The following is a 19,126-nucleotide window of genomic DNA, read 5'->3' on the forward strand; positions in this document are numbered from 1 at the left end:
CCTCCACCAAGGAAGGGACCTAACCCACATTTTGCTGTCTCTTGTAGGTAGTTCTGTGATTAAATAGTACGAATGACAAAATACAGTGATAGAGAATACCTAGAGGTATAATACTTGAGGTTTATATAGATGCTCAATATCAACCTAACTCATACTGAACCTCTTTGGTTCCTCAAGGTATTATTATCTGGGGAATTTTAAGTTCTCTCACTGCCATTTTGCCAACAACATAAAAAATTCAGAGAGGTTTAAGTGAATGCTACTGATCTCTGAACTCTTTAAAGAGAGAAGTTACACCTTCTCCCCACCACCTCCTCCCACCTTCATGCCTAGCATAGTTAATTTAATATTACCTTATAAATATATGAATATTAAATAACTTACTCAAGGTAACCAGGATTCAAGTCAGATTCAATTCTGTGTATTTCCAAGCCCTAAATATGCTTTTCCCCTCCTTCTATGTGTCATGATTATATGTCCTACATCAAGAAGTAACTGAATGAATCAAGTATACAAAAATACTTCAAATTGTCATTAAGTTCATAAATAAACTTATTATGTCCAATAAACTGCCCATATGTTTTCACATCACAAATTAAGAGATTAAAGAGAGCCACTCTAACAATCTACTCAGGAGACAGACTGACATACATGCAATTTAGGATAAACAGTTCATTACTTTAGTTTCATAGTCATAATCACCAAACTCAGACTTAAATGGTAACTAATCTTCTATTTCTATTGGAATAAAAATATCACCAGATTAAAAATTCTAAGTTAACAGTTTTATAAGGAATCCTATAATGGATTTTAAAACAGAGGAGGCACCCTAAATAATAATTTATTCATATCCTTCCCAATTTAATCTACATAAAAATATAAGGTCAAGGAAATATGGTTTTTCAGAACAGTTTCTGAAAATGCTTCTAGAACCTTTAAAATGCTAGCATTCACTGGCTACCTCCAAGTGAGGATGGAATGGAAAGATACAGTATCCGTGGGTATTCTTAAACTTATTTGGGATAACATTCATTAAATACTTTACTGGATATGGACTTCAAGACATTTAAGGTCCTTTTTTTCCTTTTTTTTTAAAAGACATACAGGGTAACTGAGTAAAAACTTTTTCTCCAAGACAAAATTTCCCTGAATTAAATTTTTTTCTGGAATAGGGAAGTGGGACAGTTTTAGGAGAAATGTCATTCTGTTTATCAGAACAAACAAACCCTCAAATGCATAATGATTACAGTAAAGAAAAAAAGGCAAGAGGCTTCCCTCCTTTAAACCAAAGAAGAATCTGAGGAAGGAGAATGAAGGAAAAAAAGGATGACAGGACTAAAATTAGTTTTAAGACTGTAATCTAAGACTAATGTGGGTAAGAAGCTGGAAACAGCTAGTAACTGAAAAGTAGAGCAAAGCAAAAGATGAGAAAGAAACCTAGATATGCCTAACTTTGCTGGTAAAGTAAACATAGGCATTATAAATACACCATTTTGCCTTCCCATGAACTTTCTGCACCCACATCCTAGTATGACCACCTAGTGCTGACCTTTGACTTCATTCTCACCTCTGTCAGCCCAGTGCACCATAATTTTCTCAGAAGAAAAGTACCATGGAGCTCTGAAAACACACAGACTAAGAATCTAACTCTGGGTCTACTATTTACCATAATTTTCAGCATGTTCCTTAACCAAGACTCAACTTTCTCATCAATTTTAAATGTGATAACAGGGGCATAAAAGGACTGTGGGAACTAAATGAGAAACATACCAGAAGCATAAGTAAAATAACATCTAGAACAGTGTATAGTCTGTATCAGTAAGCTATACTTATCTGAATGGCTATCCTATTATTCCAAATATCTGTGCACTTATATATTTCAAGACTTCAATCAAGTGTGTCATTCATTAAATGATCACCAGCTTTTGAACTAATAGTTTACAAATTACTTGTAGGGTTTGCAAAATAAACAATGTTTCTTCTTTAAGGTCCCCAGTCAACTATATGCCACTTAGGGATTCAGTCTAGGCCCTAAAGATTACATCACTAACTCTAAGATAAATGTACTTTAAACAGTTTTCTGGTTTCGAATTTAAATAATCTGAGCAACACCTATATTAAACAAAACAGAAACTCTCAATGAAGCCTAATGCTGCCAATTCTCCTAGGTCATCCTTTGTGTATAGACTTATTTTGAGATTTCGAAGCTTGAGGATTTAGGATAGGCAGAAACTCAGCAAGTATTTTTAAACCTCTAAAATGGCTAATCACGGGAAAAAAGTTCAGAATACTATCAGCGACTTCCACATTGTACTCCAGGGACACCTCAGGGGAAAGGAGGCTGTGTCTCCAAAGTTACTGAAGGAAAAGAAGGAGCAGGTGGCTGAGCTGAGGCGTGTGCGCTCAGTCACTTCAGTCGTGTCCAACTCTTTGCAACCCTGTGGACTGTAGCCCACCAGGCTCCTCTGTTCCTGGGATTCTCCAGGCAAGAATACTGGAGTGCGTCTCCAGTGTCTAGCCACAACCTATGCCATACCCTATCCCTTGGAACACAGTGTATCTTAAGATCAATACTGTATACCAGATTTACTTCAAAGAAAGAGATCGGTGACTTCAAAATGTTTAAACCCCCCTGATCCTGACCAAACATTACTTTCCTAGAAAATCTAAGGGACATCAATCAGGTCACCACTGCTAATTTTATAAGGTATAAAACTTGTACACATTGAGCATTTTATATAGAACACTTTCAAACTTGTTACTGCTCGAATACTGTCATTCTTTCCTCTATTTTTTCTCAGTTACTGCACTATAATTGAGCACAACGGGAAGGATCATTATGGAAGGCAAAATACTATGACTTGGCTTTAAAGTAAAGATGGAAAGACTACAGCAATTATAAAAAGTCAAAGAAGTCCGGTATACAGTGGAACAGTGGTTAGGAGAATATGATGAAAGCAGAAACTGGTATTCTTTAAATCCATTTAGTTTTAAAACTTCTAGTTTGTAATCATACCAAAACCTGAATGATTACTCTGGCAGTTAAATGTTCCAAGATATTAGGGTGAGATTATACAGCATTTTCTGGAGTTAGAAGTAAATTTAAAAAAAAAAACAAAAACAGATAAATCTAAAGGACTCAAGGGGCAATAGTGATATATCTAATCTTCTATTTCATCTGAAATTTAAGTCAGTGATTATTAAACAAGGTTTTTATATCTAGTCATGTGGCCTCTTGATTTATCTTAAAATAAATCTGCCTTTCATCAATGCAAATAAGACCAAATATAAGAAAATAAGAACCTTAATGCTATCACAGAGTGAGGGAGAGAAAGCAACACGGATTGCTGAAAACTGATCGCCACCTCTACAAGCCTCCGACTAGAGTCAAAGTCGCTCAGACGTGTCTGACTCTTTGTGACCCCATGGACTATACAGTCCACGGAATTCTCCAGGCCAGAGTACTGGAGCGGGCAGCCTTTCCCTGCTCCAGGGGATCTTCCCAACCCAGGGATCGAACCCAGGTCTCCCTGGGTAGAGAGATATTTTAAATTACTGGAATAAATGCATGACAGAAAATTGTAAGTCTGTGAAAAGATATTACAATGTCAATAAAAGAGGAGTGGATATTAAAATTTATTCTTCACCTCTACCTTAGGTAGAGATCATAAGATCCAACTGAAGGGAACAAAAACAAAAGTCAGACAGCATCACATGTAATAAAATTATTGAGTTAACAGACACAAATATTTTTAATTTCTTTCCATTAAATGAGAAAATAAGGTAGAAAGAAAAGTTGTTCTAATATTAAGTAATATCTGTATAACAAAATATTCAACCCTCAAACTTGTCAGAATGAATTTTTTCTGACTGATTCACTTACTAAAGACTGATTTTAAAAATACAACTCATTAGCTACTTCAATGATTCATATAGTTACTGAGGTACCAAATTCAAGGTCATTATACTTTTGACAAATGGCACTTACACCTTTTTGCCCACAGCTGGTAATAACGATGTTTCATTCACATTTCTAGGCAAAATCTTTCAATTAGTTTTGAGACAGAAGAAATCTTTGATATTTTATAGCACATACGAAAACAGCACTGAACTAAAAGGGGTATCTGGAGCCTTATAACAATAATCAACGTAAAATAGGTGTTCCAGTCAAGAATATCAAAAGTACAAGAAACTATTTCTTCCAACCTTTGCTGTAAAGATTAGGTTAGAATGCCCTATATGAAAAATGAAATTATGTAGTGAGAACTTCCTTGCAGCTTTCTATCTGATTTACATTTAGATAAAATCTATCACAAAATATGTATACCCTAATTCCAGGATGATTTTTGAGTTAGCATGACCTGAAAAATTCTCAGTCTTTCTCTGCCCAAGAGTCAAACTTTAATACTAACAATTATCTGTAAATCTTTGCTTGACTCTTTGACACCCAAAAGATCTATGTTATATTGCAGAATTCAATATAAAAAATATGAAAAGTTTATGTACACAACATTTTGGGATCTTATCACCAAATAAAAGCTGTTTCCTTGCTGTTCAAAGGAAATCCAATCAACATATCAGCAATTTTGAGTGTAGCCTATTCTGCTGTATTGCCTTGATCATTTAATAATATGTAATGTCAAAGATGGTAGACAGCCAAAAAGAAATTAGGCAACCCCCAACTAAAATGTACGCTGCCTTAAGTTAACTTAAAGTGCACCAGCTCACAACATTTTTAAAAGCCTGAAGGATTTTGACTCCCTCCACAAACACACAGCATCCATAACCACATCAATACCTAAAAATATATAATATTTCATCTCATTTTCAATTTTTAAAAGCTACTTTATACCTACCATCCTCACAGCTATATTAGGTTGGTACAAAAGTAACTGTGGTTTCGGACCATGAATTTTAAATCATTGTAACTAGGCTCAAACATGTCTTTATTAATCAAAATGGAACCATTACAGTCAACACATTTTTGCCAAAGAGAAGTTTATTTCTATAGTGTAAAAATTCAGGCCTCAGGATTTGATGAATTTTTGGAAACCATTCTCTGTGTCCTGTAGAGGTGTTTGAAGAAGTGGCAGTCAGTTGGCGAGAGGTCAGGTGAATATGGCAGATGAGGCAAAACTTCACAGACCAATTCGTTCAACTTCTGAAACGCTGGTTGTACATCATGTGGCCGGGCGTTGTCATGGAGAAGAACAGGACCCTTTCTGTTGACCTATGCTGGCGGCAGGTGCATAGGATCAGTTTTTGGTGCATCTCATCGATTTGCTGAGCATACTTCTCAGATGTAATGGTTTTGCCAGGATTCAGAAAACTCTAGATCACCAAAATTCAGCAGCAGATCACCAAACAGTGACCATGACCTTTTTTGGGTGCAAGTTTGGCTTTTGGAAGTGCTTTACAGCTTCTTCTTGGTTCAACCACTGAGCTGGTCACCGCTGACTGTCATATAAAATCCACTTTTTGTCGCACATCACAATCCAATTGAGTTCACTGTTGCTGCACAGAATGAGAAGATGACACTTCAAAATGATTTTTTTTTTGATTTGCAGTCAGCTCATGAGGCACCCACCTATCAAGTTTTTTCACCTTTCCAATTTGCTTCAAATGCTGAATGGTCAACGTTGAGTTGTTCAGCAAAACTTTCTGTAGTTTTAAGAGGATCAGCTTTGATGATCCTCTCAATTGGTCCTTGTCACCTTCCAATGGCAGACCATTGTGCTCCTGCATCTTCAAGGCTCTCATCTCTGTGGCAAAACTTCTTGAAGTACCACTGCATTGTATGCTCGTTATCAGTTCCTGGGTCAAATGTGTTGATGTGAGTTGTTTTTGCTGCTTTATGAACTCAAAAGAAACTGATCGAATTTGGTTTTTGTCTAACATCATTTCCATAGTCTAAAATATAAACAGCAAGTAGTAAGTCATTGGCAAAAAAAACAAAATGAGAAATGTGCATTAAAATAATGTGTAACATAACCACATTTATTTAAGAATGCGTTCCAATATCAAAAGGCAAAGATCAACAATGCAAAACAGCAATTACTTTTGCACCAACCTAATACTTCTTACGCTATTACCTGGACCTATTTTAATTTATATTCACATTTGCTTAAAAGGAACATATTATATCTTTGATACTGGTAAAGTACAGTTTTGTTTGCCACTTTCTTATCATTTACATGGCATAACTATCTCTTGGCATTTTCTCTTCTGGCTTTCCCTTTGACTTAAGGCTTTATTTACTAAATACTATAAACCATAAAATTAGAATCAAGTTGGACTTTCTCCTCTGTTCATATGATCTGACAAGTAGTTTTCAAATCATTCAATCAGGATAAAACAGCCACAGGGAGCAAATACTATGGGGGAAAAAAACAAATTTTCAAGATACTGTTGTCTGAGAATGTTGACATTTTGAGAATGCCTGTTACAAATACTATTATTATAATACAAAATACTATTATAAATACTAAATTTAGAAAGTTAACTACCTGACTTTTTTAAAGTGATATTTCATTGTTATTATTTTCTATCTAGCAGTACTGCACTATAACCAGGAAAAAAAAATCATTTTTTTTCTTTTAGTCTATTTTTTAAAAGAAATTGTTCTATAATTTATCTATTAGCACAATTCTCAATTTTGACTATATTTCATAATCACAAAGCTATTATTTAAAGCTCACGCTGGTGTCCCCATCCCAAATTTAAACATCTCTGAAAGGACATCAAAGAAATCCATATGTTTTAAAAGCTTCAAAAGTGATGCTGATACATCATCAGGATTAGCAACAGTCAATCTAATATATAGTAATACAGCATGTATTTCCTGCACATTCCACTTTAGAGCATCTCTAAAATTAGTTGTTATTCTTTATATAATCTTCCATTAAAAATTACAGACCAAAATTATGACATACAGCAGAAACTTCATTAGGATATGAGAAGTCCAAGGGGTTGTTATGGTTACTCAGTTATTTTAGAAAATGACAATTATTCTTAAAGAAAATTAGTAAAATACTATGTTCTCCTGACATAAAAACACATCTAATACTTTCAAAACTCTATTATAGTACAAGCATACCTCATTTTATTGAGCTCTGCTTTACTGCACACTTTGCAGATATAACATTTTTTACAAATTGAAGGTTTCTGGCAATCCTGATCCAGCAAGTCTTTTGATGCCATTTTCCCAACAGCATTTGCTTACTTTCTCTCTGTGGATCACATTTTAGTAATTTTTACAACATTTCAAACTTCATTATTCTATTTGTTATGGTGATCTGTGGTCCATGATCTTTGATGTTACTACTGTGATTGTGTTGGGATGGAACAAACTGGCCATATGACAGTGCTCTTAACTGATAAAATGGTGTGTGTCTTCTGATTGCTCCACTCACCAGCCATTCTCTCCCTCGTGCACTTCTCTATTCTCTAAGACACCACAATACTGAGATTAGGCCAACTAGTAACCCTACAATGGCCTCTGAGAGTCCAAGTGAAAGGAAGAGTTCTATATCTGACTTCACCAAAAGCTAGAAAGGATACAGCCTACTGAGGAAGGTATGCTGAAAACTGAGAGACAAGCTGAAAGCTAGGCCTCCTGCGCCAGTTAGGTTGTAAATGCAAAGAAAAAGTTCTTGAAGGAAATTACAAGTACTACTACAGTAAACACACAAATTATAAGAAAGCAAATATCCCCTTACTGGGGATATGGAGAACGTTTGAGTGGTCTGGACAGAAGATAAAACCAATCACAACATCCCCTTAAGCCAAACACTAATCCAGAGCAACTCTATGAAGGCTGAGAGAGGTGAGGAAGTGTAGAAGTATGAAGAGGTAGAGGTTGGTCTATGAGGTTTATGGAAAGAAGCTGTTTCCTTAACAATGAAAGTACAAGGTGAAACAGCAAGTACTGATGTAGAAGCTGCAATCAGTTATCCAACAAACCAGCTGAGATAATTACTGAAAGTGGCAACAGTAAACAACAGGTCAGTGTAGACAAAACAATCTTCTATTGGAAGAAGATGCCACCTAGGAGTTTCATAGCTTGAGAGAAGTCAGTGCCTGGCTTCAAAGCTTCAAAAGACAGGCTGACTCACTTGTTAGGGGCTTTTCCAATTGGTGACTTGAAGTTGAAGCCAATGTTCATTTACCATTCCGAAAATCCTAGGACCCTTAAGAATTATTACTAAATCTACTCTGCCTGTATTCTGTCTGAATATTCACTGGAAGGATGATATTGAAGCTAAAGCTCCAATTCTCTGGCCACCTGATGTGAAAAATCGACTTAATGGAAAAGATCCTGATGCTGGAAAAAACTGAGGGCAGGAGAAGAGGCTGACAGAGGATGAGATGGTTGGATGGCATCACCAACTCAATGGACATGCGTTTGAGCAAACTTGTGAAGGACAGGGAAGCCTGGCGTGTTTCAATCCATGGGGTCACAGAGTCGAATATGACTTATCGACTGAACATCTAACACTACTACTCTGACTGTGCTCTATAAACGGACAACAAAACCTGGACGATCACACATCTGTTTACAACATGGTTTGCTAAACATTTTAAGCCCACTGTTGAGTCCCAGTGCTCAGAAAACAAAGAGATTCCTTTCAAAATATTACTGCTCACTGACAATGCACCTGGTCATCCAAGAGCTCTAATGGAGATGTTCAAGGTTAATGTTGTTTTCATTCTTGCCAACAAAACATCCATTCTATAGCCCACAGGTCAAGGAGTAATTTCAACTTACAAGTTTTATTATCTAAGAAATACATTTTGTAAGGCTATAACAGCCACCTGTGGCCTTCCCAGATAGCGCCAGTGATAACCTGCCTGCCAATGCAGGAGACAAAAAAGATGTGGGTTCAATCCATGGGTTGTGAAGATCCCCTGGAAAAGGAGATGGCGCTCCACTCCAGTATCCCTGCCTGGAAAATTCCATGGGCAGAAGAGCCTGGCAGGCTACAGCCCGTAGAGTTACAAAGAGTCAGACACAACTGAGCACCTGAGCACATAAAATATAGCTGCCACAAAAGTCCTTCAATGTAATTCCTTCGACAAATCTAGGCAAAGTAAACTGAAAACTTTCTGGAAAGGATTCACTATTCTAGAGCTATTAAGAACATTTGGGATTCATGGGAAAAGGTCAAAATATTAACAGAAACGTGGAAGAGATTGGTTTCAACCCTCATGGATGACTTTGAGGGGGTTAAGGCTTCAGTGGAGTAAGTAACCACAGATGTGATGGACACAGCAAGATAACTAAAAGTAGAAGTGGAGTCTGAAGATGTGACTGAATTGCTGCAATCTCATGATAAAATTTCATGCTCAGTGGTAAAGAATCCACCTGCCAATGCAGGAGATGCACACGTGGGTAATTGGGAAGATCTCCTGGAGTAGGAAAGACCTCCTGGAGTAGGGCATGGCAACCCACTCCAGTACTCTTGCGAGGAAAATCCCATGGACAAAGGAGTCTGGTAGGCTACAGTTCATGGAGTTCTAAAGAGTTGGACAGAACTGAGTAGCAGTACTGCTACAGAGAAATCAATGGTGAAAGGAAGAGTCAATTAACGTGCAAACATCATTGTTGTTCAAGAAATGGCCAGAGCCTCTCTAACTTCCAGCAACCATCACCCTGATTGATTAGTCAGCACTCATCAGTACTGAAGCAAGACACTCCACCAGCAAAAAGATTATGACTTGCTGAAGGCTTAAAAGATGGTGAGCATTTTTTAAGTGGTATTTAAAAAAATTAAAGCATGTACATTGCTTTTTCAGATATAATGCTACTGCACACTTAACAGATTATGGTATAAACATAAGTTTTATACACACTGTGAAACCAAAAAATTCATGTGACTCACTTTATCTTGATATTTGCTTTATTGTGGTGATACGGAACTAAACCTGCAGTATCTTTTGAGGTATGCTTGTATAAGATACTAAACCCAAATTTCTCAGTATTGTCAACTTGTGCTGAATGCACTTAAGTGTGAAAATGTATTTGTCAGGAAAAAAAAAAAAAACATTTGTGAAGTGCTGTCAGTCCAGGCATATCCTGGATTGGCAAATTTGATGAATATTATAAATTATCTTAAAACTAAATATTTCCAAAAAAGAATACCACTCTTTTTCAAAAGATTAACTAGGGTCATTAACTTATGAGCAATATACTACCTTAGTTATACAAAGAGAGCACAGAACAGTAAGCATCACTTTCAAATAAGACACTGGAGAATTCTGACTATTAACTTACTATATGTAGCAAATTAACCTCTCTGGGCTTCTGTTTTCACAGAAGAGATGTGAAACTTAACAGAAATGTCATCTAGCTCCACATGTAACATGCTAAAACTTTATTTTCCCTCCTTCATTAATGGGGTGGTTCCCGACCAGAGGACATTTGCCTCTACCCCAAAGGCTATCTGGTAATATCCAGAGACATTTTCGGTTGCCACAACTTGGGGTGGGGGCCAGGGGATGGGCTACAGATATCTAACGTACCATGTAGAGATGCTGCTAAGTATCCTATGTTACACATGTCAACTCTCTCCCCACCCCAAGAATTATCTGGCCCCAAAAGTCAATAATGTTTAGAAACCTTGGTTTGATGACTACATTAGAATTCTATGTTGACACAAAAACGGCTTGTGTATTATGTGACAACTAAAGGCTGTTACCAAATTTATCCAACAAATATTTACTATGCCTCTATGATGCTTAAGTGCTATACCAGAGTCCACTTTAAAGTATGTTTTCATTGTTAAAGTGACCTGGCATTTTTCTCTTCAAATATTGTTTTCATTTGTCAGCTTAGAATTTTCTTGCTCTAAAAATCACCCACCCACACTAAATGTACTTCTTTTAAAAAAAGGAAACACTGAAAAAAAGGGGTGGAGGGACATTTAACAGCTGTTTGTTTGCTTTCTAAATAAATGGCCTACAGAATCAAGATTTATTGATTTATAAGAAATCAAAAATAATCTAGACAGAGTATATCAGAGTTTCTAAGAAGAGAGCCTAAGTGTGCTTATTTTGGAAAGGTGATTCTGACACACACAGTCCTCCACTTTTATGGAAACAGGAACACAGAGCCAGGCAATACTGGGCCAACATGTGACTTCCAGTGTTCTTCCTTCCAAGACACTAAGGACATAGAGGCAACCAGGACAGACCACCTCCTTTGCTGTGAACTCTGTCACATAATGGATCTTCGCACTGCATGCTCCATAACCCTAACTGAGTATCCTTCCTGTAAGAAAATGTCTTTTAGGGACTTCCACCACCCTTCACTGGAGGGTGCGTGGGTTCAATCCATGGTCAGGGAACTAAGATCCCACATGCCATGGGACGAGGTCAAAGAAGAAAAAAGCATGTTCTTTAGTGTTTAGTGGTAGACTATTTGAATACAGTTTTTTTCTTTTTAAATAAAAGGAAATTCCAAGTAATTCCAAGCATTTCACAGAAACTATAATTTCTAAGTTTGACTATTAGTCTTAATAGAGAGAGAAAAAAAAAAACACATTTATTCCCCTACTGAGAAAATGTCTTTATTGGTGATACAAAATCTTACTAATCTCATCAAGTACTATAGTAAGAAGTCTGTGAAAAAATACTGCCAGCGGAAGATAAGTAAAGAAGACAGAGGAACTAAATCAAACAGAACATCACAAAAGTCATTATCAGTCTAAAACATTTCAGAAAATAATGTAGGTTACAGGACACAAAGAATATTTCTTAAAATTGATGAGGACAGTAAAACTAGATATCTAACAATCTAGAAACTGAACAGATTTAAACAGAATAAAGTAAAAAACAAAGTAATTCATTTAGGGAGAAACAGGTATAAAAATCTAACTTTCACTGACATTTAACTATACACCACGAAATTAATTTTTCAAATTTTCTTTCTTAATGGGTACTCAAAGTAGGACATTAAAGAAAAGGTCTGTCCAGGTTATAACATGTGTGTGTGTGTATAGGGAGAGAGAGAAGTAAAACTTAAATGAATTTTAAAGAAAAGGTCTGTCCAGGTTATAATGTGTGTGGGGTGGGGGGTGGGGGGGGTATGTATGTATATAGGAAGAGAGAGAAGTCAAACTTAAATGAATTTTAAATATCAATCTAAAACCTGAAATTCAAGGCCAGTATTACCTCTACTTTCAAATAAAATCATAACTTCCAATCAATCTAAGGTCACTAAGTGTTCATGGAGGAAACATTTCAGTTAAAGAATATGTAGAGGACAAAAGGAAAAAAGTAGAGATAAAGTAAAGATAAAAAAGTAGAGATGGGGATGTACATAAGAACAAAGGTAAAAACAGAAAATGCTCTCCTAATCCAGGCAATTCCTGAATACCAGAGAATCAATTCTCAATCATAACATTTAATCAATTCATATATGTCTATGCATAATTTTAATACCAAAAAGGAGATTTTTAAATAAAACAATTAAGAACTATATAAATAATATGACTTGTTCTAAAGATGAAAATAATGCACCCCTAAAGCCGAGTCTAAGGTTGTCTTAGTTCTGATTACCTAGTGTTCTTGATTTCTACTTCCTCCAGAATATGAAAGTAAGAACACACACAATGTGGCCCTTTAAAAATTATTTTTAGAAAAGAATAAAACTAAGCATTAATGCTTCCAAGTGTCTTCAACACCATAACTTCAAATTCAAATAAGGAGGGGAAAAAATTGGATTTAAATACCAAGACTATTTCTATAAATTAAATTCAAATGAGAAAGTTAATTAGATCTTCTTTCATAAAATGGCTTTCATTAATCAACATTAGTTCCTCTTTGCTTTCTGTCACAAGAGTGGTATCATCTACATATCTGAGGTTGTTGATACTTCTCTGAAGACAATCAAGGCAATGTATCTATACTATATTCCTCTTTCATTACAATCATTACAGTTCTGAAAGTGCACCAAAGTTTAAATGTTTAGATGCAACAACTGTTCCAGCTTCTGTGTATCTGTAACTTAAAAATCCTTAATCTTAAATAAACCAAATATCCCCCCAAATACACTTGTATCAAAAAATAAACAGTAATTCAATGCCAGTGGATACATGGTAAAAGAACTGATAATTACCCAAAAGGAAGGGGAGAAAAAAGATTAGTTCTAGAAAAGGATAGTATGTATTTTAAACTGTTCAACTATGATTCAGGTTATACAGAAGTTGTATAAAAGGAGACAAAAGGATCCTGAGAGGAAAATGGCAAATGGGTGGAAAACACTGACAAAAGGAAACATGGGCTCCTTATCTAATCCTCATAAAATAATCTGTACCTTCTTCCAGAAATAATAATAATCTGCCAGGCGGTAAGCACACAGACTGTGTCTCTAATTCCTTCAGGTATCCTAAGACATTTAAATAAGGTGAGTGACCCCCCTCCCCTGTAAGCTCCTTCCTTGTCTCTCCCATAAATTTTTTTTATCATTCTCCTCACACCCACAATCCACTCAAGATTCTCTCCTTCAGTTGATAATCTCTATTTTCACTCTGAAGAAAGATAAAGGTAATTAGGTATGGAAGTTCACTGATCAGAGGAAAGATTGTTCCTAGTCAGTCCTGTCCACAACTAACCCTGTCCACTGAGTCTGGAACTTCATACCACCGCTGGGAAAAGTTTACTTTAGTTCCTCCTCTCTCTTCAGCACTTTGCTTGTCCCTGTCCCATCAAAGGTCTGCTATGACCCTCTCCCTAGCACATAATAAGTCTGTTAAGACTCTGGATACCACCTCCTTTTCTCACAGTCAAGGTTCTTCCAAGAGCAGTCAACATTTGCTCACTGTCCAATTGTTCCTTAATCAACTATTATCTGGCATCTTGCTCTCATTAGGCTACTAAAACTAAGCCTAAGTGACAAATTCTTAAGTCACTTTTTAGTTGTTATCTTAGTGGACTTTCATAACATTTAATCCTCCTTGTTATTCTCCTTCTCCTCTCACTCCTCTTATATCCACCCCTTTACCTCCTCCTACTCTTTCTCCAGCGGCTTCCCTGGTGGCTCAGAGGTTAAAACGTCTGCCTGCAGTGCAGGAGGCCTGGGTTCGATCCCTGGGTTGGGAAGATCCCCTGGAGAAGGAAATGGCAAACCACTCCAGTATTCTTGCCTGGAGAATCCCATGGATGGAGGAGCCTGGTGGGCTGCAGTCCACCAGGTCGCAAAGAGTAGGACAGGACTGAGCAACTTCACTTTCACTCTTTCTCCAGCACACCCATCTTGCCCGCTCACATTTCCTAGCATTATATACACTATCAGGATGAGTTCATCTATAAAAGCAGTTTTTAAACTTCTGGGTCTCAAAACCTGTCTACAAACTTTAAAAATTGCTGAGGACCCCAAAGAGTCTTTGTTTATGTGGGATATAACTATTGTTTTAACATTTTAGTAGTTAAAACTAAAAACACCAGAACACACAAGTACACAATCAATAAACCATCAGAGTAATGATGTCATCACAAATCTTACAGCCTTTGGAAATTTTCACTGTAAACTCATGATGAAATGAAAATTTTAAAGCCAAATATGTTTTAGCGATACTATAAAAAAGGCAAATGTCTTTGCACTATTGTATGCCAAAACCCACCAAGTCTTCATCTTCAATCTGACCTCCTTCTGGAGCTCCAGATAGCTTCCTCTGCTTTGGCCATTTCACAGGTATTCAAACTCAGCACTGTCTAGAATCTAATTTATTACCTTCTATGCTAACCCATTCATCTTCCTTCTGTGTTGTCTATCTCACTCAAAGACATTATCATTCATCTGAGGCTAACTACCTATAAATAATCCAAGGTTCTTCCCTTTCCTTCTTTACCCTCATTCAGTCATCAAACCCTACTTTTAAAATCTAGTGGAATCTGAGAGCTTGTTAGAAATGCAAACACCCACTGCAAACCTGTAAGAACCCTTGGTAATTCACTTGCACATTAAAGTTTGAGCAGCATGGGCCTGGGTGGTTATAATATCAATAGCTGAGAGAATCCGAAGAAGGCAGAGTCCAAAAGATAAATTTGAGAACACTGTAATTAGAACTCCCACTTGAAGTTTTCTCTCTGGTTAAACTTGGAGTTTTGTAAAGGCAACAGCATTCCTTAACTAAACGATCTTCCCAACTTGGGTTTCATCACCCTCTCATTCTATCCTATTCACTGCCTCCTTAAGGAGCCTTCTTCATCACTACTTGTCTTGTTTCCCTTCTTGTCATCTTCTAGAAAGAAGTCCAAATTCCTTACTATGTAATACAAGGGCATTCAAACTCTGACTGTGCCTATCTTTCAGCATTTTTGCATTCTTCTCTATATATGAAAACCAGGTCAATCACCAAGTTAGCTTGTTTTTGTTTTTTCCCCCAAACTCCTCAGATGAGCTAAAGGATAGTTAGGATTGATAATCACGGCCCAACATCTTGAACAAAACCATGCTGCTGTTGTTCAATCGCCCAGTCGTGTCCGACTCTGCAATCCTATGGACTGCAGCCTGCCATGTGCCATACTTCCACGCAAAAGCACACCCTTATACCTCTGCCTGCTTTCTTCTCATTCTTTGACCTTGTCCTCTGAGACGAGCCCACAGGCTTTCCTAAGGACTCAACTATCGTCTCTTCTTTGAGGGAAGACCTTTCTTTCCTCTTTTCCTACCTCTCCCCTGCAGGCAGATGGAATTAGAGGTTTCTTGCTCTTTCCTCCCATAGTACCTTGCGCTTACATCTGTTGTAGCACAGCCCACACTGTTTATGTAACTGTTTGTCCTACTAGACACTGATCTCATGTGAAAGCAAGAACTGTGTCCTACTCATTTTTATATTCTCTGTGCTTGGACATAGAGGTTAGAAGAAAACAGATATGTAATAAATGCTTACTGAAAATACATTTTTGGAGACTGTTGAACAGCCCCAGAGTGATGTAAAATAAAGCAAAACAAGACTGATGCAATTTCTTTCGTCCAAGACTGGACAATTTCATCAAAAGAAAACCCTTTTTGTTTTACAATTTTACATTTAAAAATAAAAGGCAAGCTCATGTATGAAGTGATTCATATATAAACTACAATGAAAATTTCAGCTGAAGTAATCAACCTAACAGTGAATATCAGATGTTTTTCACTTTTAATAGTAAAAGGATATATGAAAACAAGAGGTTCTTAGTGAATGAAAAACAGTACTGGGAAGAGGTTAGAAACCAGGGGGATATTATTAGTAGGCTAAAATCTTCACAAATACTAAAAGAAAGTAAAATGTCCAATCAATGAACCAAAAATGCAAGATATGCATAATATTTATATTATAATGTGGAAATAAATAGCAGGAAGAAAGGCTAAGAGAATGGAAATCAGGGTGAGGTAGGGGTGGGTGGTAGAGAATGCTATTAAAAAAACATAATAAACCTTCTACTGTTGTCTATAAAAACAAAAACTATTATCTTAAAAAATAAAATATGTTATGGTTCAGAGAATGGATTACCAAAAGAATAAAATGACATCAGCAGACAACGGACTACTACATAAACTTTACTATTACGTGTAGTGGGGAAAAAAGAAGTACTTCTATCCTGTAGCTCTCTGCTCTCAACAACTTTACTTCATGACCTATATAAGAATCTGTACTGTGATGTATATGAAGTATCACCCCAAGGGAAATCATTAATTGAGCCATCTCGTAGTGAAACAAAATCTTCCAGACAAATCACTTCTTAAAAGACAAACCCCTGCCCCCAAATTTCCTTCTTCAAATTTTAAGGAAAACATATAATCTGTAGTCATTTCCAAAATATTATGCCACTTAACCATTATTTTGTAAAAATTCCAGATGCTGAACACAAAACAGCAAAACCAAAAAGATTTTAAAAATTTTCTACTGTGACCCCCAAATGTCAAAAGAAAGCCAAGTACATCCAATGGTTAACCAAATTATATTTCAGTGCAAATACCATTAAGGTCTTAAAAAACTTTTTTTAACATAAAAATATAGCCAAAAGTGAGCCTCAGAATTCTTTGACAAGAGGTGGTTATTTTCTTTCAAACTGATTCTTTTGGAAGAATTCAAATATTGCATCTACAACTTATATTGGGAATATGGGTACCTAAAAAGACAGAAATATATAACCATTACAGGTGATCTAACTTTTCCTGTTTTTCTATTTAAAAAAAAAAGAAAAATCTATCAAAAACACCAGGCTTAGTGAACATAAAAGAGAAATATCTAAAATTATTTTATTATCCTTCATAACATAAAACCTTATGAAGGAGGCATGTGAAATTACTACATAGACCCAAACCTGTGGAAATATCAAGAAATGTTCCAAAATCCAAGAAAACATTCTTGATACGGTTTTTGAAAAAATGTACTTTGACAAGATCTAAACCTACAATTTTTTAGGACTCAGTGTGTATTAATTTGGAAAAAAAAAAAAACTAAACTGTGATAATCTGGTGCTACAGGGGCTACTAACGCTTACCTCAAGGGAACCTACTGCAGATAAAGTCCCGTCACTTGCACAGTCCTTTCAGCTGCCTGCCAGTTGTCTCTGTGGAAGGGAAAGCCTGATGAGTGAGAGCCCTATGCCACACTCCTCTGGAGTGTCAGGGTGCCTGCACAGAACTCCACAAAACTGTCTACCTAGAGACTCCTAGATGCTTTCAATAAAACAGGGCTTAAAAAGATGCCGCTGTTAATATTCTCCTTCCACTGAACACCAAACTAAAGTGTGCTAATGACCTATTGGTATTATTATCATGGTGATAAATCTATACTAAACCAAGCAGAAAAAAGACTAAAATGGATCAAACAGAAATAAGTTAACACTGACAGGGGAAATATACATACACACACACACAAATGTTGAAAAGTAAGTGACAGAACTCTATAATCTGAGAAGAGGAAGTATTACAGACTTTTATTTGCAAAAAGTAAAGCTGTAGCATCAACAAATGAATGCTAATACCCAAAGAACCTCCTGTCTAAATATTTTTTTAAATGCCATCAAGAACATCATGCTCAACGTGAATTATACCATGGATCCAAATACCTACTTATAAAATTCCATGTATTTTCTCAGTGGGAAGAGTAAGTGGGTGGGAAAGGAAGGAATTTTTCAGATATTTTTAAGCATGTAGAGTGAAACCCAATAGCATGAAATCCCACAAGAAATTTCAAAAAAAAAAAACACAAAAAACGTGTATCTGTATCTCAAAAAGTAAACAAACCTTTACTCAGGACCAAACTAAGAGGGAAGTATAACAAGAAATAGTAGAAAACGGTGAAAAACAACGTATTACAAAAATCACGTTCATCTCTTAGAATCATGAATGGCTAGCAACTTAAGAACATCTATTCCATTAATATAAAAGTTCATCTTCATAACCAAAGAAATTATATTTTCTTTCCAATGTCAAATAGCCTTCAGTCTAATGCTATGCTTCTAAAACAGAATAAAACGTTCCTACAAAAACAAAGATTAACATTTAGCACAAGTATTAAAGAAGGAAAAAAATTAATTTTAAAAAAGGTGATTCCAACTTTTCCTTCAATAGCAACATATTTAAAATGAAGTTACTCACCTCTGATTCTTTGTCACTCAAAGATCCCAAGCTTCCAAAACTGTGATTAGAGCTTTCATTATTTGTTGAGGCCTGTGAAAGATTTTTTTAAAGGTAAAAATTAGGAGTAATTTTAAATGGAACATATTACAAAGTAAATTATCTTTATAATTAAAAATATAATTCCTTTAAATAAAGAAGACAAATGAAGTAAAAATAAGAAAAATTAAAAAAAAAAAAAAACCCAATGTCGTAACAACATAAAAGTTCTGTTGTGTTTCAGGAACTGACTTCTTAGCTGATTTTTTACATTATCAGATTCAGGAGCAAAAGAAGTGAGATGTTATTAGCATAAAAAGAGCCTTAAAATTACTTCCCAATAAAAACTAATCTAATGCTTCCTTTAACTAAAAGTATTATTTGTGTTCCTTAATCCCCATCACAACCTTATCACATTCTATCATATCTCATCCTCACCCCTTTGCCTCTTCATATAAACAAACTGGTCAGTCTTCAGTTTCTCTTTGTTTGGGATTAGTCTTTCAAAAGAATCTTATA

The 19,126-nt window shown here is 36.0% G+C and overlaps 1 protein-coding gene across 2 annotated transcripts in view; it reads right to left on the minus strand.

Moving 5' to 3' along the window:
• TLK1 (tousled like kinase 1) overlaps positions 1–19,126 on the minus strand; it is a 176,062-nt gene that overhangs the window by 65,563 nt on the left and 91,373 nt on the right. For both annotated transcript variants that reach the window (XM_040229325.1, XM_040229326.1), the window contains exon 3: positions 18,590–18,661. In XM_040229325.1, coding sequence (XP_040085259.1) covers positions 18,590–18,661 — 72 coding nt within the window. The remainder of the gene's footprint in view (positions 1–18,589; positions 18,662–19,126) is intronic.

This window comes from Oryx dammah, unplaced genomic scaffold (assembly GCF_014754425.2).
Source record: "Oryx dammah isolate SB20612 unplaced genomic scaffold, SCBI_Odam_1.1 HiC_scaffold_27, whole genome shotgun sequence".
Taxonomy (NCBI): Eukaryota; Metazoa; Chordata; class Mammalia; order Artiodactyla; family Bovidae; genus Oryx; species Oryx dammah.